General features: G+C 44.4%; 1 protein-coding gene across 1 annotated transcript in view; it reads right to left on the minus strand.

Moving 5' to 3' along the window:
• Window position 1: 1 nt before the first annotated feature.
• The window catches only part of LOC115164605 (RIMS-binding protein 2-like), a 147,150-nt gene continuing 122,425 nt past the window's right edge, over window positions 2-24,726 (minus strand). The window contains exons 15-29 of the mRNA XM_029717261.1: window positions 18,347-18,498; window positions 17,391-18,050; window positions 17,041-17,181; window positions 14,883-15,035; window positions 12,088-12,870; window positions 10,745-10,865; window positions 10,147-10,260; window positions 8,539-8,738; window positions 8,180-8,348; window positions 7,905-7,967; window positions 7,429-7,532; window positions 7,183-7,212; window positions 6,155-6,226; window positions 5,790-5,933; window positions 2-2,559 (exon numbers count right to left, since the gene is read on the minus strand). Of these exons, the coding sequence (XP_029573121.1) occupies window positions 2,368-2,559; window positions 5,790-5,933; window positions 6,155-6,226; window positions 7,183-7,212; window positions 7,429-7,532; window positions 7,905-7,967; window positions 8,180-8,348; window positions 8,539-8,738; window positions 10,147-10,260; window positions 10,745-10,865; window positions 12,088-12,870; window positions 14,883-15,035; window positions 17,041-17,181; window positions 17,391-18,050; window positions 18,347-18,498 (3,098 nt within the window). The 3' untranslated portion in view covers window positions 2-2,367. The remainder of the gene's footprint in view (window positions 2,560-5,789; window positions 5,934-6,154; window positions 6,227-7,182; window positions 7,213-7,428; window positions 7,533-7,904; window positions 7,968-8,179; window positions 8,349-8,538; window positions 8,739-10,146; window positions 10,261-10,744; window positions 10,866-12,087; window positions 12,871-14,882; window positions 15,036-17,040; window positions 17,182-17,390; window positions 18,051-18,346; window positions 18,499-24,726) is intronic.

Here is a 24,726-nt window from a genome sequence, read left to right on the forward strand (position 1 = left end):
ATTACAAAATATGAAATTTATTTGATAAATTTTTTTGCACATGCACACCCACACAATATTTTGTAACCACCAATATAGGCTGATATTTTTTGTCATAAAGCTAGCACACAATTGCAGACTTTTAAAACATTATGGTTTTGAAGACACCATGGGGAAAGCTTTGCACTGTTTGATTATAAATTTTAATGTACAAAAAAGGCAGTCTGAAAATCAAGTATAAACATTTAAAAACAATTTACAAATGGACAAAGTACAAAAAGAGCAACAGTCAAAACAATATATATAGAAGCAATGACCGACAATTGTACAGAAAGTTGTACAGAATGCTTTTCGTACATTCTTTTTTGGCAGTCTCAGTTCAAATCTCATGTAAGTAGTGTAGTCCAGAAAAAGCTGTGATATAAAGTGAATGGAAGGATGAAATGATTAACAAAATAGTGTAAGGGTTAACAGATGGAAGGTTTCATTTCACATACAAACTGGACCAGAGAACGCTGGACATCTGCATACTCCTAATGGATAGTTTTGATAAATAAAATGCATTGGCTTTCAATTAATCATACATTCACTACTCTGTGCTAGTTGGGTGCTGACACAAATACAGTACTTCTACCCTTTGCAAATATATGAAATGGAGAGTTGACTTCTGTGATTTTGTAGTCAAATTAGTTGAACTTATAGGGGTCATTATGGAGGTAGACTTGTCTTGTTGAAATCACAATTTCTATGTAACAACACTTGATATAGGGCTTTTATCTGATGGTTATTCAATCAAACCTAATCTCTGTCATAAGTCAAACATTTTCCTGCTTACAAGAATTGCAAGTTTGGAGTGTACTCTACAAAACTTAGTTTGAAACAAAAATAATACCAACTGCTGATTTCAACTTATCCTGGAAACAGTTAATTAAACTGGCCTTCAATTGCATTTCTTTCACGTCCATTGTCTTGTACACAAACGTGTCAAAATGGGATTGTGAATGCTGTAAATACATTGCATGTATAACATGAAGAACAAAATAAAGTGCCTTATTTTTTTGTCTTTCTGTGCCAAAATAGTGTGAAACATTAAAACGTAAATACACATTTACATTCCCCCTTTTTTGTATTGAATTTCGTTTGAATGTCATTTTAATGCGCAGGTCCTCCAAAAAACATTCCAGCAAGTAATAAACTGCACATCACTAGTCTTGATCAACGTAATTTACAAATACATTTCATTTTTAGAAGTAATGCAATGACTTGAATGCATACAGGACATAACGCTCCACTCACTGGACAAAATACAAACCATTGTGCATTTATAAGGCAAATACATGGAGGTTGGTTTCAACTAGGCATTTCATGACAATTGAACAACAAAAATATACTGAATCTTGAAACCCTGTCCTATCTAATGTCCTTGTCCAGAGTTATTTCAGTGTGCCTGGAGAACTGACACTTGCTGTTAATTTGATAAGCAAGTATCAATTCTTATCTCCATACCAATCTGACTCAAGTCTTTCTGGAGATTTTGCATATTTTACCACAGCACATATCGTGACTTCAGGTGCTAAGGTGGTGACTAGTCAAATGTGTACCTGGGCTCGAATTGAACTGAGTACGAATGTGACAATTAGGTTTGTATTGAATATTCTGTTTTAAGTTAATATTTTTTTTACTATTCATTCAGCAAATATTGCTCATACACGGTATCATAAAAATGCACTGACAAAGCATGCAAATTGAGCCTTGAGTTCTGATAGAAAAGGCCATCAGTTAGCATGTGCTTTCAAAGGTTGGGTGGGAATTATTATTCTGGATGTGGTTTAGGTAAGACATGCAAACCTCCTATACAGTTCAAATGACCTCAGCTGCCTGACCCTAAAACTGCTCTTTTCCTTGCATCAATATGGGTACTACAATGTGAAGGTTTGGTTAAGGTGAGCCACCAGCAGTATTATCAAGTATGATGTTGACTGGCCATTCTGAGCCCTATGCTTTGATCTCAGACCTAAAGAGACTCTGGTATAAACTCCTCTTACTCTGAGGAACATTGTGGTCGACAGCATCAAACACACCTACGTACCTATTGGCCTTCAAAATAGAGAATATTTCAAATCATCCATCGTGTTGCAGTCTTCTGCTTCAGATAGCAAAACATAAATGACCGGAGGTTTGCTTATGACACTAAATGTCAAACTATGAGGTCCCTGAACCATATTCAAAATACATACTGGAATTTAAAAAAGAAAATATGGTTTCTAGAATACAACAGATTTGTACATTTTGACCACTTTTTTTCTTCTCACAGGACTGAATTTACAGTAATGGAAGTGTTGAAGATGAATGTGGTTGGTAATATACTTCAAGTATTTGAAGGGGTTATTATACAGCGCCAAGTCTTTTCAATAGCTTCTTCCCTTTGGAGAGCAGTCCCTTTTTCTTTTTGGAGGACAAGTCGCAGGGGCCCCTGATGGGACTGCCAGGCCCCACGGTAGCAGGGCCAGAGCCAGGGATGTGTTGGCGCACTGTGGGGGAGGCGGCTCTTCTGGGCGGACCCGATTTTTCCAATGGAACCTAATGGGAGACCCGTAAGGGACAGTTCAGCGGGGTTAAAAAGCCAACCCTCTTGCACCCCAGTCACTACTCCCTTCCACTTAGTCCTTTCTGTCTCAGCAGGGCCACCATACCTTTGGCTTCATCAGTCTATCTCCCTCATAGCGTAGCCCAGTTCAACTTGTAAATGTTAGGATATTGTATCTTTAGTATACTGAGGTGCTGTATACCCCCCTCCCCCACTGCCATTTAGGTAGTCTTTCATCAAGCTGGTTTAAATGATAGACTTCAATGTCAAAGAATGTCCACATACTCTTTACCAATCACACATTTCTATGCTGAGATTCTCCAGAATGGCTATCAATGGCATAGGCCTTGTCTTTCACACACACACAAACAAGAGATACAATATTGTATTAACATTATGGGACAACATATGACAGCAGATTTTCTTTTTAAATATAAAGGGCATTCATATACAACTGGGTTACAGTAAACAATATCTAAATATTCCTTCATTGTAATCATGAGCTAAAAGGCTTCTTTTCAATTGCACTTAGGAAAGATGTATCCTTAAGATCCCATTAACATGAGACTAGTCTCTAGCACTAGTCTCTTCAATAGATATAGTATAGTCTCTAGCACTAGTCTACAGTAGATATATACTATAGTCTCTGGCACTAGTCTCTACAGTAGGTATAGTATAGTCTCTGGCACTAGTCTCAACGGTAGATATAGTATAGTCTCTGGCACTAGTCTCTACGGTAGATATACTATAGTCTGGCACTAGTCTCTACAGTAGATATAGTATAGTCTCTGGCACTAATCTCTACAGTAGATATAGTATAGTCTCTGGCACTAATCTCTACGGTAGATATAGTATAGTCTCTGGCACTAGTCTCTACAGTAGATATACTATAGTCTCTAGCACTAGTCTCTACGGTAGATATAGTATAGTCTCTGGCACTAGGTCTATACAGTAGATATAGTATAGTCTCTGGCACTAGTCTCTACAGTAGATATAGTATAGTCTCTGGCACTAGTCTCTACAGTAGATATAGTATAGTCTCTGGCACTAGTCTCTACAGTAGATATACTATAGTCTCTAGCACTAGTCTCTACAGTAGATATAGTATAGTCTCTGGCACTAGTCTCTACAGTAGATATAGTATAGTCTCTGGCACTAGTCTCTACAGTAGATATAGTATAGTCTCTGGCACTAGTCTCTACAGTAGATATACTATAGTCTCTAGCACTAGTCTCTACAGTAGATATAGTATATAACTATATATAGACACGTCCAGATAAATAAGAGGGTCATATTATTATGCACATTGAACGTACATAATTTATCATACGTCGAGAGGGGATAAGTGTTTCAATTTACCAGTTTTTGAAGCAATTAATCACTTTTCATCAAGGTAACTTCATCAAGGTTGTTGGAACCAATTTAACCTGCTTTAAAAAAAGTTGTATTTACAAATCTGATCACAAGCAGCTTAAATATTTATACAAACTAAATAAAAAAGTGATTTTCAATTTCTCATGTTAATTAAAATAACTTTTTGAATTCGAATTGATGACACTTTCTATGAGGAAAAAATGTTAGTAGCAATTTTTGCCATTTTGCATAATTCCATGTGAGAGAAAAAGTGCACCCCACTAACAACTTAACAAAGGCATGTGGAGCGGACCACTATCTTGGGTATCTATGGGTAAAGTAATGCCAATTAAATTTTTATCTGATTGATTGGAAACCTCAACAAGGAGTTGCCTGTCTGGCAGACAATTCATTACCACTGACTTGTTTCTAGCGGAGTTTGATTAGATTAAGTGTGGCAGGGTGCACTACTTCAAGGAGAGGGGAGGTTCTATCAGAATGTTAGCTATAGAGTCTGATTGAATGTTACCACTAGTACTACAGGGAGGCAACCTAGGCGTGCAACAATGGCCTTTTAGCTTACCATGAGTTACAGCAGGAGACTTATCTTGAGAGAAGGACATTGTAATGTACAACACCCAGAGAAACAACTGAAGATACCATGCTTCTTGTCTAATGCTTTGGCTAGGGTGGTCGTCCTTAAGTTAACACAACAACCTGAATGCTTTTACAATAAACTCACATCAAATAAAAGCATGTACACTGGGATCATCCTGGTGTGTACCACAGTATTATATAAATATGTACATCCATTGAAAAGGAATTAACTGAAATTTAAGCTGGCAAAATTATAGTCATATAAACGGAGTGTGTGTTGCGTACCGGAAACTAAGGGGAACCCATGTCATCTGCATTAGACGAGGGCTGCGTAACCTTGGTATCCTCAGTTGCTCACTTACGTGATGGAAACAGCCTTTAAGGTGTGAAATGAACACTCTTCTTCTGTTTTGCCAAGCGGTGAGGAAAGAAATCAAATAAAAAATGCAGTGATGGCGTTTCAATAGTCTGCACTATGAGAATGACAAATTATAAAACCAACCAAGAAACTTGAGATGAATCTGCTCATATTCAAACATTAACTTGCAATTATTTGTTAAATACAGAATTATTGTAACATTATTTTACAGCTAGTTATAATTATAATGACATTTGAAATTATACTCTCAAAGAGCAACATAAGCTTCTTGATGCTATTATACAAGTAAGCAATATACAAAAACAAGGCTTTCAGGAGCAAATACAAAAGTTCTACTGTACTAGACTTATTGTTCACTATAAAAAGGTTCAAAGGGAAATCATGCATCTTAAAGAGAGAACATGCAGTGCTACAGTCTAGATATTTCATCCTCCAGTACATCAAAACTATTTCCTCTATTAGAAACACAGGTAATATTCATAAAGCATTTATTACAATACTAAATATGCATGTGCAAAAAAAACATTGCATGTTGTTGACTGCTATTTTTCAAGACATTACATGACAATAATTCTGCTTTTCTTTTATTATTTCGGTCTATTCTCTTTGAGAACGCTTTATGAATATGTCCACATATTTTACAATGCATGTCCCCCCCCACCCCCACGGCAGTCAACATTGAAAATAAAAGTTCCTATGTCAAGTATTAATAGTTTTCTTTATATTTCTGAGACATCAACAACGTTACAGCATAATGCTCCAAAGTCTGAATTCCCATCATATGTTCAGGAATGAAACACAAGCACAGACGGAAAACTAAAGGAGTAAGGAGGTAAAGGGAACGGAAAAGAGTAAATGGATGACAGAGGGCTAGTACTGCGAGAGAGCATGTACCCTTTTGGTCTTTATCCGCGCTGCAGCGTCCTGCGGGTATCGAGAATCTCGAGACTGAGTGTCAGTGAGAAAAACCTCAACATCATCAGGCACTTCTTCTAGAAAGTTGGAGGGAACAAGACCTTTGTGTCCATTGAGCTCGCCCTGAGGGATCACAAACACACAGGGTGACTGGCATAGAATGTACTTTGCACTCAACAATATAGGAAACTAGACTAAAGGGATATAAAATTATCATTTTAAATTGTTTATCATACGGCTACTATTACTATCACTGTAATTTTCACTGTGTTTATTTGCACTAAGCTGGTTGAAGAAATATGAATTACTTTATATCAAGTGTAAGTCACATCTCACATACTTACATAATGAAACCCATCTTCATCAATTTCACCAAATACTGTTATGACGTCACCAGCACAGAATGTCAGTTCAGCCTGTCAAAACAGGTTTGAGTTCAGTTTGACCTGCTTTCTCTACATCAAAGCAGCTTGCATCTGTTGAAGATTCTCTCTATAACCCAACCACGTGGGATACTGTGAGGGTTTAATTTGTGTGAAATACTGTACTTCCTATTCCAATCACTGAGATGCATTGTAAATCTAGAAGTGTCAGTACAGTCTTGGCAGACTGCTGCAACTATCAAATGCATCAAGTGTTGGATATTTGAAGACAGGATTGCAACCAGTGATGTGTATAAACCCTGGATGACTGACAGGGGGCGCTGTAATGAAGCCACCGTACAGCCACCTTGGTACTCATCCTCCATTGTCAAAAAAGATTTTGGAGGCAATAGAAATGCATTTATTGACACATTTATTATATGACAGACACCTTAATACATACTTTTAAATTATATTATGTGAACTAAACATACATATAAAACATGAAAAAATCTATAAAAACATTTTCCTTTTTTTGTACTAATGTTATTGTCCCTACTACAACAAAAAAATACTTAAATACATGTCATTTTGTCCTTGAAACATTTCATTGAGATACTGTAGAATTCCATTAATTCCTATGGAGGAGTGCTCCTTCTGGGTAGTGCCAATATGGCTGACCGGTGGCTTCAAAGCCTCTCAATGGCCAACACATAGCATCAGCAATCCAAGGTTTGTATACATCATTGATTGCAGCACAGACAATAGGCATACCATACTACTATCTACTATACACTTTTCCAGGCCTCTCCAAAACACACAAACCAAAGGTAGGAGATGGCTCAACACACAGACCAAACTGAGGAAGGATGCCAGTGCAGGCAATGGGTGAGGGGCTGTGTTCATGAGAGGGGTATACTGTAGCCCCCTCCACCATGTGTCCACCTCTGAACACTCCAACAACAGTCAGGGAGAAAAACACACAGAGAGCGGACGCTCCTCTCACTCACCTCATTCAGCCTGTCTCTCCCATACTGTGTCTGGGGCCGTGCCAATAGAAAGGTGAGAGTGAGTGAAACCAGGGGGGAAGGGCCATAAGAACAACAGGAAAAGGTTAAGCTACTAATGGGGACCAGGTAATGGTAAAGATGGGGAGTAAGACTGGCTGGTGTATTGCTGCAATTTTGGCAAGGCAAGCAGGTACATCGTTAGTAGTAACAGGGTAGAACTACCTCTACACCTGACTCTAGCAGTACCTCCACATCCACGTTGGGGGAACTCTCCCTGGGGTCGTAGTCATACAGTGCCACCATTCTACGTGTGGACGAGGGGTGCTGACGCCCACTCCGCCTGTTCCTCTCTGGACAGAGACACACAGACAGTCATCAATCAATAAGAATGACAAGTAACACACTAAACTAGAGATAATCACCTTACTAATCTCAGTTGTAAAATCACACACTAAAATGACAGTATGCAATGCCTTATGATCTCTCATGAATGACCGTCTATACCAGGCAAAGGCTGAATGAACATGGTACATGAAGGTGAAAGCCATAATGAACACCCCCATTGATTTACTGAAGATGAGCATGTTAGTGACAATTCTGACAGAAGGTACCCATAATTCCCAACTAAAACCCATAAGAAAAGTGAAGAAATGGTGGAAGAAGCAAAGCGTGAAGATGAAAGAAAATAGTGCAGAAAGAGCGCATCTAAAGAGAACACAGACCTCGCTTGGATTTTCGGGACCTGCGGTTTATTGAGCGGCCATCTTTGAAGCGGTTGCAGTTCACTTCACAGGAAAGCAGAGAGAAAAGAAAAGAACGAGGGAAACGATTGTAGAGACAGAGAAATGAGAGTACCATCAGCATTAGACATCAGTGTGTAAAGAAAGCAAGCGAGACAGGAAAAGAGGAAGGGAAGAGAAAATCAGGCCCAAATTAGAGTAAGAAAGAGTAGCGGAGAAAAGACAGAGAGCAAGTGGGAGTCCAGGTGCTGCCCTACCTAATTTCTCTACAGGAGTGTTGAGTGGGAGGAAGCCCTGTTTGAGTAGCTGGTCCATCATCCCATCATCCTCAGTCTGGATCTCTGACACCATGTTACAGGGGATCAGACCCGGACGGTCACGGATCTCTGCCCTGTAGAAGCCATCCGTGTCCTTATCCCCAAACACCTGATCAGCACAGAGAACAATGTTAGCAAGAGGGAGAAAGAGAGACAGCCACCACCACTACAGTTGTTTAATAGCAGCTTTACATGCTCAACTACATCTAACCCACGAATGTAAGTCAACACGAGGCCCTTCTGTTGTTAGGATGAGGAAAGCAGACTGGACTACAGCACTGTGTGGATCAGGCTCCCACCTTGATGATCTGGCCCTCTTTGAAGGGCAGCTCCTCGTCAGCAGCATCAGGGTTGGGGGACATGGACAGGGGGTCGTAGTCAAACAGGGCCACAAATATACGCGCCAGGTCCTCTGGCTCCGACTCCTCGTAGTACACTGGCGACCGCCGCCCTCGGCCATGCCCGCGGCCTTGCCCGCGGCCTTGCCCACCATACTCATCTGAAACACAGAAGGCACTGCTGCAACTGCCAGCCTTGCTACTGCCAGCCCCCAGCACAGGATAGGCTGGGGTGCAGAGTGGAGTAGAGGGCAGCGGAACGAGAAGATGTCACTTTGTCAGAGCTGACAGACAGGGGAGAGGGCCATGAAACACACGTGTGTGAAAAAGAGCCCAAGATTTCAAGAGGGATTTAAAGAGGTTTTAAGATAGAATGGTCAGTCTGCACTATTGTGTCCATCATCCTCTCAAAGGGCACACCTCTAAAAACGTTGATAAGACCCTACTGTAATTACATACTGTAGCAACATTTATGATTCCCAATTTATTACAACATGTAAGCAGCACACTGTTTTTAGAAAAAAAAGTCTAAGCTATTTATAATTGACAGATAGCTCAGATTGGATGTTTTTTCACACATCTCTGAATGCTGGTAGGACAGACACCAAAACAACAAACAAAGTACCTTTATAACATTCATAGATACAGTTAGACAGAGGTCAAGTAGGACAGACAGCAGCACATGTCAAGCCAGATGATGGGATGCAGGTGGAACTACATGCACATAACAAAGAAAGGAGGGAAACAGACTCAGACTGTTCATTGCTGTTTTACTTCACTGTCTCACGGAGCGTAAACAGGCATTCATGCGTTCCACTCTTCAAAATGAGGAAGTATGCTTCAATATCAATACAAGAGGGGTAAAACCATGCTCACATTAGAAATACAGCATTAAGGTAAAAGGGCAAATGAATATTCCTGCAAGAAATTATAACATCAAATGCCATAGCAGAAACCTGACTCATCGGGGGCATCAGGGACAGTGAGGGGAAAGGAATCCACCTTCTATTCATTCACTAGTGGATTTCCTGGAACTCCATGTCCAACAAACCACATGTTTCAATATCACAATTCAGGGAAAATGTCTGTTAAATTATGTTTTAATGATGCAATACTAATGTTCGGTTTAGATGACAGCAGTTTCATCAAGATGCAATGGAGTGATACCAACAAGACATGAGTGCACTTACTCATCCAATGGTTTCCCTTCTCACTGTACTGAAAACAATCAGTCATGCAAAATCAACAGAGTCAACAGGGGGACTATATGCCCTGGAAGGAGAAGAGGAAGGGTGAAAAGAAGGGATGGGTGAGAGGGAAGGAAGAGGGGTCTCCAAGGGAGGCCTGGGATTAAGGCTGCAGAGAGCTATACAGGGAGGGGAGGGGACACTCATTCTTCAGCTACAGAAAAAGTGGCCATCTTGTCTTTCCCGGCAGCCGAGTGTATAATTCACACTTAAGCTTGAGACTACTATTCCTTTCTAATATCAAGTAAGGTTCTTAACACTGTCTTCTATGTACTTTTCATGGTTTATTCATGTTGTTCTAGAGAGAAGCTGGGCCACATACCATCGTCATGCCATATCCTCCGCCGAGCTACACTGCCATGATAGTAAACATCCTCCTTGCCAGGTGAGAGGTTTCCCTCACTCCCCTCACTGTTACTCTCCATCATGGTGATCTCTACAGAAGACACCAATCAGATCAGAGCGTTACTGTCAGGGACCCCCCCCCACACTGCTCTACTTCACGGACCGGCCAATGCCTGGCTGGACATGCTGCTGGAGGGGCTGGGGGGATCAGGGGTCATGGGGAACAGGGGGTGGGATAAGGCAACAGGTTGTACTCTGGAGTTCTTCAATGTAAAACAGCAATGCTTTGCACTGTGTGAGACAAAGGGAAGGGTAAGAGCAGGTGAGCCCTTTATGCACACAGTATATAACGTCTATAGTAAACAGTAGCAGTCCCTCCCCCTTAACTGCTTATGCACATTTAAAAAGCCAAGTCAGAGACACCGTAAAGAGGTAGGAGGTTGGTCAGAACTACAGGTGTAGGAGCACACCACCACTACAGAGAACTACATGGTTGTTTAAGGTCATGTGTCTATGGGAGAGATGTTCAGCTCAGGGGAGGAAGGGGCATCCCATCATGTGGTGACCACACTAACCAATGGAAGGAACCATCATGGGTCGTCGCTGTGGGGGGTTGCCGCCATGGACAGGCCTCCTCCCTGAATGGTCCAGCCGGTCGCCATGGGAGCATCCATGGGAAGGGGAGTTCCCTATAATCTTTAGAGGGCGAGAAAAACACAGCGTAAGTTAAAACAAGCTGCCTTTTACACTGCCTCTCTCACATAACAAACCAGCCATTCAAAAGGATCGCAAAACCATAAGAGCAAATGATATCACTTCCATTTGTCCTTAAGGAGGCAAAATAAGAGTAATAAATAAACCCATAAAATAAAGAGACCAAACAAACCAAAAAAACATCAACAGAACCAAAGTAAATCAACTCCAGACACCACAACAGGATCAGATGTTTAGCTAAAGACCATTTGTTTTTTGTTCTGCTCATGTCAGCTCCTTGATGAGAAGAGTGAGTGAGCGAGTAGAGGAAAGAGAATAGAATGGAAAAAGGCATAGTTAGCTGAGCACAACCATAATGGCTTCAGCCTGGGGCCCAAACCAGAGAAAGAGAGACTGAGGCCCAAAGGCTTCTCATCCAGTTAGTCATACAGGATATATGGGACAGAGATGGGGGTAGGGGGATCGAGCAATAAGATGACCACTGCTGTGTGTAGTATAGGAGGAGGAGAGGAGATTCTGTTGAAAAGATTATGGAAGAGCATGAAGAGGGGAGAACATATTGTCTGCAGAGCACTAACATAATGTAGATGGACTGAAGGCTAAATCAGCTATACGACTATGAGAGACTATCCTCAATGTGGTCCTACTAGAAAAGGCTTTATCTGTCAAGGACTACAGCCTTTACGCACAATGAGAAGCAGGACATGCTGGAATAGAGGTCCCCCTGTGGAAGGCAGTGCAATCAGGGTAAAGTCAGAGGTGGGATAGGATGGGCAAGACGTCTGTCATAGCTGCATATCAAACCCACTGGCTGGTAGAGAGGGGGGGAAGGCGGAGCAGAATAGGGATAGCGCATCCCCATGCAAACTATAATGGTCGCGCTGCCATTTTGTTTAAAAAAGGAATCTTTCTCCTCAGACACATCAGAAACAAAAACTTTCTGAAATGGCCTTTAGATAATCAAAAAAGCTTCACTTAAAAACTCACTGGACGTTCTAAGAACGAGCAAACTACACACATGAAAAACTACAAATAAGAATCACCATGAACATGTACTAATAACTTGCCAGAATTTTGCACAAAACAAAAATGAATCAATGTAAAGGTGGGAGACCCATAGAGAGAAAAAACACCAAGAAAAAAGGTATGGTTTTACTGCTTGCTGATGGAATGTACAGCAGGTAAGAGTCTGAGTCACACACACCGGCGGCTGGTCCGAGACCCTGTTGAGCCTGTTCACATAGCTGGCCCTAAGGTCCCTTTGATAAGGCCTGTCCAGCTGATGGAGCCTGCCCTCGCTCAGGGCTCCGTCCCTGGGGTAGCGTCTGGGGCTGTGCCCTGGTTCCCTCTCCCACTCCCGGCCTGGCCCGTAGTGCACCTCCCTGTTCCTCAGGTCAGACAAGTGGCCCGTCTTAGGGCTGTCACAGTGGTCCTCATCCATGCTGCACTGCCGTGTCAGCTGCCTCTTCCTGCCTGCAGCCAGGGCCTGTCGCTCTACCGGCCCCTCACAGTGGATGTAGTGGACAGGACCCCGCATGGGGCTGCCGTGGGGGTAACCCCGGTACCCCAAAGAGCCCTCCTCCTCACTGCCACAGTCCAGGCCGCTGTCAGGGCTCTTGGTGGTCTGGCGGCTGGGCCGGTTCAGGCTGCGCTCCTCGAAATTACAGCCATAGCGGGGAGAGGAATGCTGGCGCTGCAGCAGGCGACGGTGGTTCTTGCTGGGAGAGAGGTGGTTGTGCTGGTGGGGGTCCTGCTGGTAGATACGGGGGCTCCTGTGGTGCATGCAGGGGGTACCAGGCCTGCTTTCGTCGTCAAAGCGCAGGCGCTGATGATGATGACCCATCCCATCCACTCCGTCAGGCTCGTCCTCGGCCACCTCAGGGATGCTGTGGAGGCGTTTACTACGCAGGGACTTCTGTCTCACCACCTCCCTCTGTAGGTCCCAGCAGTCCCTCTCCTCCCCCAGGTCCTGACGCCTGTAATACGCCTGTACGACCAGGACGGGACAGCCACGGTGCGGAGTGCAGGGTGGATTGGTTTGGCATTTCAATTAAGAGTTTTGTTTAAAATTTAGTTTTTGAAGGTGTTAGAACAGGCAGGAAACAACACAGTGTGTGAATAAAAAATTAATTGGGAAAAAAGACAAAATAAGAACAGAATTAGTTATTTGTGGCAGAATGGCCAGATGTAAGGCATGCAGTGTCATTCCATGAGCTGGGGGAAATAGCATGCTCTGAACGGGAATCTGTGGGACGAAAGCAAAGGGAGTAATAGACAGTCACACTGAGGATGGGTCTGGGACAGGATTTAGATAGCCAGGACAGATTAGAAAAGGGTGCAACAAATCTGCCAAGGGAGAAGTACTCACAGATAAATGAAACAGGTGACAAACTCACAAAACATATAAGTGAATTAACTCATAAAGAAAAGACTTAAAACACATTGTACCAAGCATAGCCTGGGCAAGTGAATAAGACCTACAGTATATACATTAACCAAGAGGAATGCGGCAGAAAACTAAGCAAAGCACTTGCATAAGCAAAATAAGACATTTAAAAAGTGTCTCAGTCTGTTCTAACATTTTCAGACATGACCCGAGGGCTGTTCTTATGACAGATTTAGAGTTTCCATCAATAATGACTATAGACTGAATCTCAGCTGTGTTGCTTCTGATATTTGACCCCGATTGCATGCACTACTGCATAGGACACTCCATTTCCAGAGCATAGTAAAAAGACAAATACATACAGAACATGAATGAGACATACTTATTGGTGACATGATGAGGTACTATGGAAAACATAGGCAAATGCAGCAGATCAATACACCTAAAAAGACAGTTCTGTTGAGTACCGTGTAGTGTGAGGAATCACATCTTGCTTACTCTTATCAACTTGATAAGTTAAAAGTTTCACAAGTATTCTCACAGCATTGCATGACTGTAAACATGTTTCTTTGGAAATTACCTGGGGACCTTTCATATCAACACTCCCAATGAATACAGATGACAATTTAACTTCTTGTTTATAATCAACACAGTAAATATAACCTATGTTTCACTGCTAATAATAATGTCACTCAGGAGAACTTGTTACGTAATGATTATTGACCACACATCCTCATGTGCCCGTTGAACATACTCAATGGAGACAGGTCCACACATCCACATGTGCCCGTTGAACATACTCAATGGAGACAGGTCCACACATCCTCAAAAGGTAACCATCATCAACATCCAGAAAATAACTCAAACACAAAAGGTACAACATGAGACGGACACAACCCAAAGTGAATTATTCCATTTAAGTAGCCTAAACTCACTTAAATGAGATTCCCATATGCATTCGATATGCCATGACCTTTCTAGCTGATGGTACAGTACATTTTAAAAGATCAATGTTTGGTCATTGACATATTCCTTTACAACACATTTTTAACAGAGTATTCATGAACAGTAAGTCTACTAATTATCCAGTTTTTACAAAATATAGACATTCTTAAACTGTATATTAAAATGCATATTGAGACAAAACAACATTCCATGTTTCTATCAATACCAATCTCATTTTAAACATGATTGTTCACCTCTCCTTATACAGTCCATGCTGGGTGTGTATAGTACAGCCATTCAGATGGGTTAGTTAAGACGTGGATGATGAAGCTGATATGCAGTGTGTTGTTCAGCTCAGAACAGGATGGAGCACTCATCAGGCAAAGCCACAGTGGGCCTGCATGTAGAGCCAGACAGTGAGAGAAGGCAGCCGGGGCCACAGTAGATAGGATGGCCCTCCCTCCCCAACCTCCCTACCCGCCTCCCCAACCCCCCTCCCTACCTCCCCAACCCCCTCCCTACCCGCCTCCCCAACCCCCCTCCCTACCTCCCCAACCCCCTCCCTACCCGCCTCCCCAACCCCCCTCCCTACCTCCCCAGCCTCCCTCCCTACCCGCCTCCCTAACCTCCCCTGGACCCCCACTAGATGAGGTATATGTGTGCTGTACCTTGAGAGTGTTGTGAGAGTTGATGCTGCGCCGACGGCCCTCCTCTAGCTGCATCTCAGAGTACAGGTCCTCCTCGTCCTCCTCCATGATGTCAGACAGGTCTGAGCCGCGGCTGCTCTCCGTCTGGTACTCCTCACTGTGGCTGTAGTGGTGCTGGGAGACAGGGGGGAGGACCGGCTTTAACATGGAACCACAGGAACAACAAGCCTGTGTCTGACTGGCTGAACTAGGAGACAGGGGGGAGGACCAGCTTTAACATGGAACCATAGGAACAACAAGCCTGTGTCTGACTGGCTGAACTAGGAGACAGGGGGGAGTACCGGCTTTAACATGGAACCACAGGAACAACAAGCCTGTGTCTGACTGGCTGAACTAGGAGACAGGGGGGAAGTTTCAAACAGGTCAATATTCACAAGGCCGCAGGGCCAGATGGATTACCAGGACGTGTACTCAGAGCATGCGCTGACCAACTGGCAAGTCTCTTCACTGACATTTTCAACCTCTCCCTGACCGAACCTGTAATACCAACATGTTTCAAGCAGACCACCATAGTGCCTGTCCCAAGAACACCAAGGTGACCTGCCTAAATGACACCGAACCGTAGCACTCACCTCTGTAACCATGAAACGCTTTGAAAGGCTGGTCATGGCTCACATCAACACCATTATCCCAGAAACCCTAGACCCACTCCAATTCGCACACCACCCCAACAGATCCACAGATGATGCTCTCTCTATTGCACTCCACACTGCCCTTTCCCACCTGGACAAAAGGAACACCTACGCAAGAATGCTGTTCATTGACTACAGCTTAGCGTTCAACATAATTCCCTCAAAGCTGATCTCCCCTTTCTGCAACTGGATCCTGGACTTCCTGACGGGCCACCCCCAGGTGGTAAGGGTAGGCAACAACACATCTGCCACGCTGATCCTCAACACGGGGGCCCCTCAGGGGTGTGTACTTAGTCCCCTCCTGTAATCCCTGTCCACCCACAACTGCGTGGCCAAGCACGATTCCAACACCATCATTAAGTTTGCCGACGACACAACGGTGGTAGGCCTGATCAGCGACGACAATGAGACAGTCTATAGGGAGGAGGTCAGAGACCTGGCAGTGTGGTGCCAGGACAACAACCTCTCCCTCAACGTGATCAAGACAAAGGAGATGATCGTGGACTTCAGGAAAAGAAGGGCCGATCACGCCCCCATTCTCATATACGCGGCTGTAGTGGAGCAGGTCGAGAGCTTAAAGTTCCTTGGTGTCCACATCACCAACAAACTATCATGGTCCAAACACACCAAGACAGTCTTGAAGAGGATATGACAACACCTATTCCCCCTCAGGAGACTGAAAAGATTTGGCATGGGTCTTCAGATACTCCAAAAGTTCTACAGCTGCACCATTGAGAGCATTCTGACTGGTTGCATCACTGTCTGGTATGGCAACTGCTCGGCCTCTGACCGCAGGGCGCAACAGAGGGTAGTGCGTACGGCCCAGTACATCACTGTGGCCAACCTTCCTGCCATCAAGGACCTCTATACTAGTCGGAGTCAGAGAAAGGCCCTTCAAATTGCTAGACTCCAACAACCCTAGTCATAGATTGTTCTCTCTGATACCGCATGGCAAGTGGTAACGGAGCGCCAAGTCTAGGTCCAAAAGGCTTCTCATCAGCTTCTACCCCCAAGCCATAAGGCTGCTGAAAAGCTAAGCAAATTGCTACCCGGACAATTTGCATTGACCCCCCCTTTTTTACGCTGCTGCTACTCGCTGTTTAATATCTATGCATAGTCACTTTACCACTACCTACATGCACATATTACCTCAATTACCTCGACTAACCTGTTACCCTGCACATTGACTCGGTACCGGTACCCCCTGTATATTGCCTCGTTATTGTAATTTTTAAATGTTTTAATTTAGTTTATTTAGTAAATATTTTCTTAAAACTGCATTATTGGTTAAGGGCTTGTAAGTAAGCATTTCACGGTAAGGTTGTATTCGGCACATGTGACAAATAAAATGTGATTTGATTTCATTTAACATGGAGTTACAGGTTACAATCATATATTTTTCTTCATTTTCCCAGAGCGATGATTGGAACAGAATCAAACTGTATTATTCTGTATTTAAGCTGTGACGTGGTGTTGTTTTGTATTACCCGTACATGTCTCCCCAGTTCAGAGCCTCTGAGGAATTCATCCACAGAGGCCCCTCTCCTCCTGGTGTGGGGAGAGACATAACCATCCTCCTCCTCATCAGAGTTCACGCTCCGCTCACTGAAGATGTTCCTCTTCTCCATCTGACACAGGAAAACACAGACAAGCAAACCTTGTACATGTATATAGCTGCAGATGCATCACACTATCACAATGATACATGATATTAGTTCTCTATAGTATTGACTCAATAGTACCCTGAGAGTCTGAGGCACTTGGTTCACAAATCAAACTCTGTTTGCGCTGTACCGTGTGTCATCATGTCATAAGCAAATCTGAAGTGGCTGCTTACCCGGTTGTTCTCAGCGAACACTCTCTGTGCAGCTTCCCTGGCCATGGCCTTGGCGATGGTGTTGGGGATGGGGGCTCCCTGAGGCTGGGGCAGGATCCTCTGAGGAGAGGGTGAACGACGCCCCTGGAAGTGGGGCGGCTCCAAAGTGTGTCCACGCATGGTAGGAGGGAGGGGCGAAGGGGAGCGCTCCCAGGGCGGGCCAGGCCGCGAGCCCGCCTCATACTCTTTGGTTTCTGACTCTCTGGCACTTACTAAATTGGGCTTAGACCTGGGGTAGGGCTGGTGTTGGGGCTGGGGGTGAGGGGGTGGGTGGTGCAGAGGCTGACCATGAGGCAGGGTGTGGGCCTGGGATCGAGGCAAAGGGTGGACCTGAGGTTGAGGGTGGGATGGGGGGTAGGTCTGGGGGTATGGCGGGTGTGTTTGTGTGTGTGGCAGATGGTGCTGGGGTTGAGGCATAGGATGGGGGTGTGCAGGGGAGCGGTGGTGGGGTGAGTGATGGGGAGACCTCAGGATATTGTGCGGTATGGTGGCCACGGGGGAGTCCTGAGACTCTCCTTGTGCTGATAACGTCCTGACAATGACCTCCCTGGCCTCCAGACACTGGATCCTATTCAGCTCCACTGTTACATAGTCAGCTGTTGGGTACATCACCTCCGCTATCTGGACACACATAGGGACAGGAACAAGACACTTCAATTCACATGTCTTAAGTAACAAACCCAATATATTATTTCTGAATTTCAGGCAAAATGGGGCCTGGTAAACCTCTGTTTTCAAACCACTGCATTACATAAGGCCTACAGAAACCATGGACTGAACGTCACATCACCACTCTCCAGCAGACGGTGGTAGAGTGTTACACACAAATCACAGCATTGAGGGTTAGCTGTTACACCACGCACTCACTGTCACAGCATTAAACATCAGGTTCTGCATAATACATCGTTCTAATGCACCTTTTGTCCCTTTGTGCACACGGCATAGCCAATCACGTTGGCTCCGTTGGAGGTTCCAGTGGGGGTGAGGATGGGGGGTTTCCATCGCACCTGCAGAACCCCGGGGTTCTGGCCCAACTGGACCTGCACCTCCTGGGGAGGAAAGGGAGGACCTACGGAGGACAGCAGACACACAGGAGTGTAAGGATATAAACACAATACACTACAACTTTTAGAAAACAATACACTATCAGCTGAACAGTTTGTATGTTCCTTCAAAGGAAAATAATGTCTTGACCTGATTCCATACAATACCAGAGAGGCACTCAGTTCATGTTGCATTAGATAGTTTTATGCAATCAAAAATGTGTGTAATGAGGCAATAAGAAAACAGTATGATTTGTACTATATGTATGTCAGTGGAGGCTCCTCAGTGGAGGACGGGGAGGACCATCCTCCTCAGTGAATTTTATAAAAATAAAAATAGTGAAACATTCAAAAGTTATCCCTTTTAGATAAAACTATACTAAATACAGTGCATTCGGAAAGTATTCAGACCCCTTGACTTTTTCCACATTTTGTTACGTTAAAGCCTTATTCTAAAATGTATTACATTCTTTTTTCCCCTCATCAATCAACACACAATACCCCATAACATAAAGATAAAGAGAAAACAGGTTTTTAGAAATGTTTGCAAAAATTACATAACTATTCAGACCCTTTGCTATGAGATTCAAAATTGAGCTCAGGTGCATCCTATTTCCATTGATCATCCTTGAGATGTTTCTACGACTTGATTGGAGTCCACCTGTGGTAAATTCAATTGATTGGACATGATTTGGAAAGGCACACACCTGTCTATATAATGGTCCCACAGTTGACAGTGCATGTCAGAGCAAAAACCGAGGTCGAATGAATTGTCCGTAGAGCTCCGAAACGGGATTGTGTCGAGGCACAGATCTGGTGAAGGGTATCAAAAAATGTCTGCAGCATTGAAGGTCCCCAAGAACACAGTTGCCTCCATCATCACTTGGAGTTTGCCAAAAGGCACCTAAAGGACTCTGAGACTTCTGGTCTGATTAAACCAAGATTGAACTCTTTGGCCTGAATGCCAAGTATGGAGGAAACCAGGCACCATCCTTACAGTGAAGCATGGTGGTGGCAGCATCATGCTGTGGGGATGTTTTTCAGCAGCAGGGACTGGGAGACTAGTCAGGATCGAGGGAAAGATGAAGAGGAAAGTACATAGAAATCCTTGATGAAAACCTGCTCCAGAGCGCTCAGGACTTCAGACTGCAGCGAAGGTTCACCTTCCAAACAGGACAATGACCCAAAGCACACAGCCAAGACAACGCAGGAGGGGCTTCGGGACAAGTCTCTGAATGTCCTTGAGTGGCCCAGTCAGAGCCCGAACCCAATTTAACATCTTTGGAGAGACCTGAAAATAGAGATGCAGCAATGCTCCCCATGGTGTAGCCGGAGGACAGCTAGTTTCCGTCCTCCTCTGGGTACATTGACTTCAATACAAACCCTACGAGGCTTGTGGTTCTCACCCCCTTCTAGAGACTTACACAGTAATTATGACCACATCCGGAGGACGTCCTCCAACCTATCAAAGCTCTTGTAGCATGAACTGACATGTTGTCCACTCAATCAAAGGATCAGAGAATGAATCTAGTACTGAAAGCATAAGCTAGCACCGCAGAGCATACAATGTGGTGAGTAGCTGACTCAGATAGAGAAAGACCATAGTTGAATAGTTTTGAACAAATTAATTTCTTCAAAAATTAAGGAGAAGCAAGAGAGAGAAGGAGAGAGAGCTATATTTCGTTGTATTTTCTTTTCACTTTCACTTACTTAGCTAGCGAATGCTGCTCGCTAGTTCAGCCTAGTCAAACACCTGGCTCAAACAGAGAGGGATGCTGTGTTAACTACCTGGCTATGGCTATCCAACACAAACCCTTCTAAGTCAAGGTAAGCTTTCGGTTTAATTTATTTATTGCCACCGGGGCCCGCCGGTGTAACTGCTAAACTGCTTGCTAACTGTACCCTGTACAACATGATTGTAGCGGGTTTACTAATACGTTAGTTCTAGTAGCTATGTTGACTAGCGGTTAGCAGGTATGATATGAAGGTTTTTGCTTGGAAAGGTTTTTTCGCCTGGCCACAGACAGCTGATGTGTTGTACACTATAGTCCAGAAGCGAAGGGAAAAGGTGAGAGGAGGAGAGTGCGTAGATGCAAGGAATAATACAACGATCAAAGGGATCATGCTGTTTGTATGTGGATGCAATGAAAGTTAACCGTGTTCGTGTGGGATTAGGATACATTCTGCCGATTCTGTTGAAAAATGTTTCTTAAATGGAAGTAAATGGAACGAAACGGGGATAAACATACCTGAATTTGTCCAATAGAAAATCTCATTTGCAACTGTTGGACTAACAATTACACCCTAGATCAGCTAGACGCAGGCAAGCGTGTGCAAGGCGGTATTGAATGTGTCAATGTCTGTTACCTTGATTACTCAAATTTCTCTCGACCTGTGCAACTACGCTGTAACCTTTAATTCATAGGCTAGGTTGTAGCAACCTCATGATGGACAAGTACTACACATAATCGAAGGATGTGTGTGTGTGTGTGTGTGTGTGTGTGTGTGTGTGTGTGTGTGTGTGTGTGTGTGTGTGTGTGTGTGTGTGTCACAGGAGGTTGGTGGCACCTTAATTGGGGAGGATGGGCTTGTACAGTATGTATGTATGTATGTATGTATGTATGTATGTATGTATGTATGTATGTATGTATGTATGTATGTATGTATGTATGTATGTATGTATGTATGTACATGGTTTCTCCCTTGTTCGATTGGGATCTCCCTAAAACACTTCTGCGAGCAGGCCTTTCCAATCAACCTGGCCTGGGTATCCTGGAAGGATATTGACCTCATCCCGTCAGTAGAGGATGCCTGGTCGTTCTTTAAAAGTCATTTCCTCACCATCTTAAATAAGCATGCCCCTTTCAAAAAATGTAGAACTAAGAACAGATATAGCCCTTCGTTCACTCCAGACCTGACTGCCCTTGACCAACACGAAAACATCCTGTGGCGGACTGCACTAGCATCGAATAGCAGCGATATGTAACTTTTTAGGGAAGTCAGGAACCAAAACACGCAGTCAGTTAGGAAAGCAAAAGGCTATCTTTTTCAAACAGAAATTTGCATCCTGTAACTCCAAAAGGTTTTGGGACACTGTAAAGTCCATGGAGAATAGGAGCACCTCCTCCCAGCTGCCCACTGCACTGAGGCTAGGAAACACTGTCACCACCGATAAATCCACAAAAATCTAGAATTTCAATGGCTACCCCAACCCCAGCCAACTGCTCTGCATCCCCTGCAGTTACTGGCCTTCAGCTACTTGCCCAAGCCTCCCCAGCTTCTCCTTCACCCAAATCCAGATAGCAGATTTTCTGAAAGAGCGACGAGTATGAAGCGAGGGCCAGCCAACGAGAGCGTACAGGTCGCAGTGGTGGGTAGTATTTGCGGCTTTGGTGATGCACTGTGATAGACTGCATCCAGTTTATTGAGTAGGGTATTGGAGGCTATTTTGTAAATGACATCGCCGAAGTCAAGGATGGTCAGTTTTACGAGGGTATGTTTGGCAGCATGAGTGAAGGATGCTTTGTTGCGAAATAGGAAGCCAATTCTAGATTTAACTTTGGATTGGAGATGTTTAATGTGAGTCTGGAAGGAGAGCTTACAGTCTAACCAGACACCTAGGTATTTGCAGTTGTCCACATATTCTAAGTCAGAACCGTCCAGAGTAGTGATGCTGTACGGGTGGCCAGGTGCAGGCAGCGATCGGTTGAAGAGCATGCATTTAGTTTTACTTGTATTTAAGAGCAGTTGGAGGCCATGGAAGGAGAGTTGTATGGCATTGAAGCTCGTCTGGAGGGTTGTTAACACAGTGTCCAAAGAAAGGCCAGAAGTATACAGAATGGTGTCGTCTGCGTAGAGGTGGATCAGAGACTCACCAGCAGCAAGAGCGACATAATTGATGTATACAGAGAAAAGAGTTGGCCCAAGAATTGAACCCTGTGGCACCTCCATAGAGACTACCAGAGGCCCGGACAACAGGCCATCCGATTTGACACATTGAACTCTATCAGAGAAGTAGTTGGTGAACCAGGCAAGGCAATCATTTGAGAAACCAAGGCTATTGAGTCTGCCGATGACGATGTGGTGATTGACAGAGTCGAAAGCCTTGGCCAGGTCAATGAATACGGCAGCACAGTATTGTTTCTTATCGATGGCAGTTACGATATCGTTTAGGACCTTGAGCGTGGCTGAGGTGCACCCATGACCAGCTCTGAAACCAGATTGCATAGTGGAGAAGGTGCGGTGGGCTTCGAAATGGTCAGTAATCTGTTTGTTGACTTGGCTTTCGAAGACCTTAGAAGAATGGCAGGGAAGGATAGATATTGGTATGTAGCAGTTTGGGTCAGAGTGTCCCCTCCTTTGAAGAGGGGGATGACAGCAGCTGCTTTTCAATCTTTGGGAATCTCAGACGACACGAAAGAGAGGCTGAACAGGCTAGTAATAGGGGTTGCAACAATTTCGGCAGAACATTTTTGAAAGAAAGGGTCCAGATTGTCTAGCCCGGCTGATTTGTAGGGGTCCAGATTTTGCAGCTCTTTCAGAACATCAGCTGACTGGATTTGGGAGAAGGAGAAATGGGGAAGGCTTGGGCGAGTAGCTGTGGGGGGTGCAGTACTGTTGACCGCGGTAGGGGTAGCCAGGTGGAAAGCATGGCCAGCCATAGAAAAATGCTTATTGAAATTCTCAATTATAGTGGATTTATCGGAGGTGACAGAGTTTCCTATCCTCAGTGCAGTGGGCAGCTGGGAGGAGGTGTTCTTATTCTCCATGGACTTTACAGTGTCCCAGAACTTTTTTGAGTCTGTGAGGCAGGAAGCAAATTTCTGCTTGAAAAAGCTAGCCTTGGCTTTTCTAACTGCCTGTGTATATTGGTTTCTAACTTCCCTGAAAAGTTGCATATCACGGGGGCTGTTTGATGCTAATGCAGAACGCCACAGGATGTTTTTGTGTTGTTTAAGGGCAGTCAGATCTGGAGAGAACCAAGGGCTATATCTGTTCCTGGTTCAACATTTCTTGAATGGGGCATGCTTATTTAAGATGGTGAGGAAGGCATTTGAAAAAAAGCCTCTACTGACGGGATGAGGTCAATATCCTTCCAGGATACCCGGGCCAGGTCGATTAGAAAGGCTTGCTCGCTGAAATGTTTCAGGGAGCGTTTGACAGTGATGAGTGGAGGTCGTTTGACCGCTGACCCATTACGGATGCAGGCAATGAGGCAGTGATCGCAGAGATCTTGGTTGAAAGCAAGCAGAGGTGTATTTAGAGGGCAAGTTGGTTAGGATGATATCTATGAAGGTGCCCGTGTTTACGGCTTTGGGGTGGTACCTTGTAGGTTCATTGATAATTTGTGTCAGATTGAGGGCCTCAAGCTTAGATTGTAGGATGGCTGGGGTGTTAAGCATGTCCCAGTTTAGGTCACCTAGCAGTGTAACAGTGTAGGTTCCATCCCTCTCTTCACCCCAACCCGGGCTCAAACCAGGGACCCTTGCACACATCAACAACTGACACCCACCGAAGCATCGTTACCCATCGCGCCACAAGAGCCACGGCCCTTGCAACGCAAGGGGAAACCCTACTTCAAGTCTCAGAGCGAGTGACGTCACTGATTGAAACGCTATTAGCGCGCACCACCGCTAACTAACTAGCCATTTCACATCGGTTACACTCACCCCCCCTTTGACCTCCTCCTTTTCCGCAGCAACCAATGATCCGGGTCAACAGCATCAATGTAACAGTGTAGGTTCCGTCCCTCTCTTCGCCCCAACCCGGGCTCAAACCAGGGACCCTTGCACACATCAACAACTGACACCCACCGAAGCAACGTTACCCATCGCGCCACAAGAGCCACGGCCCTTGCAACGCAAGGGAAACCCTACTTCAAGTCTCAGAGCGAGTGACGTCACTGATTGAAATGCTATTAGCGCGCACCACCGCTAACTAACTAGCCATTTCACATCGGTTACAGCAGCACGAGCTCTGAAGATAGATGGGGGGCAATCAGTTCACATATGGTGTCCAGAGCACAGCTGGGGGCAGAGGGTGGTCTATAGCAGGCGGCAACGGTGAGAGACTTGTTTTTAGAGAGATGGATTTTTAAAAGTCGAAGTTCAAATTGTTTGGGTGCAGACCTGGATAGTAGGATAGAACTCTGCAGGCTCTCTTTGCAGTAGATTCCAACACGGCCTTTGGCCGTTCTATCTTGTCTAAAAATGTTGTAGTTAGGGATGAAGATTTCTGAGTTTTGGTAGACTTCC

This window comes from Salmo trutta, chromosome 27 (genome assembly GCF_901001165.1).
Source record: "Salmo trutta chromosome 27, fSalTru1.1, whole genome shotgun sequence".
NCBI lineage: Eukaryota > Metazoa > Chordata > Actinopteri > Salmoniformes > Salmonidae > Salmo > Salmo trutta.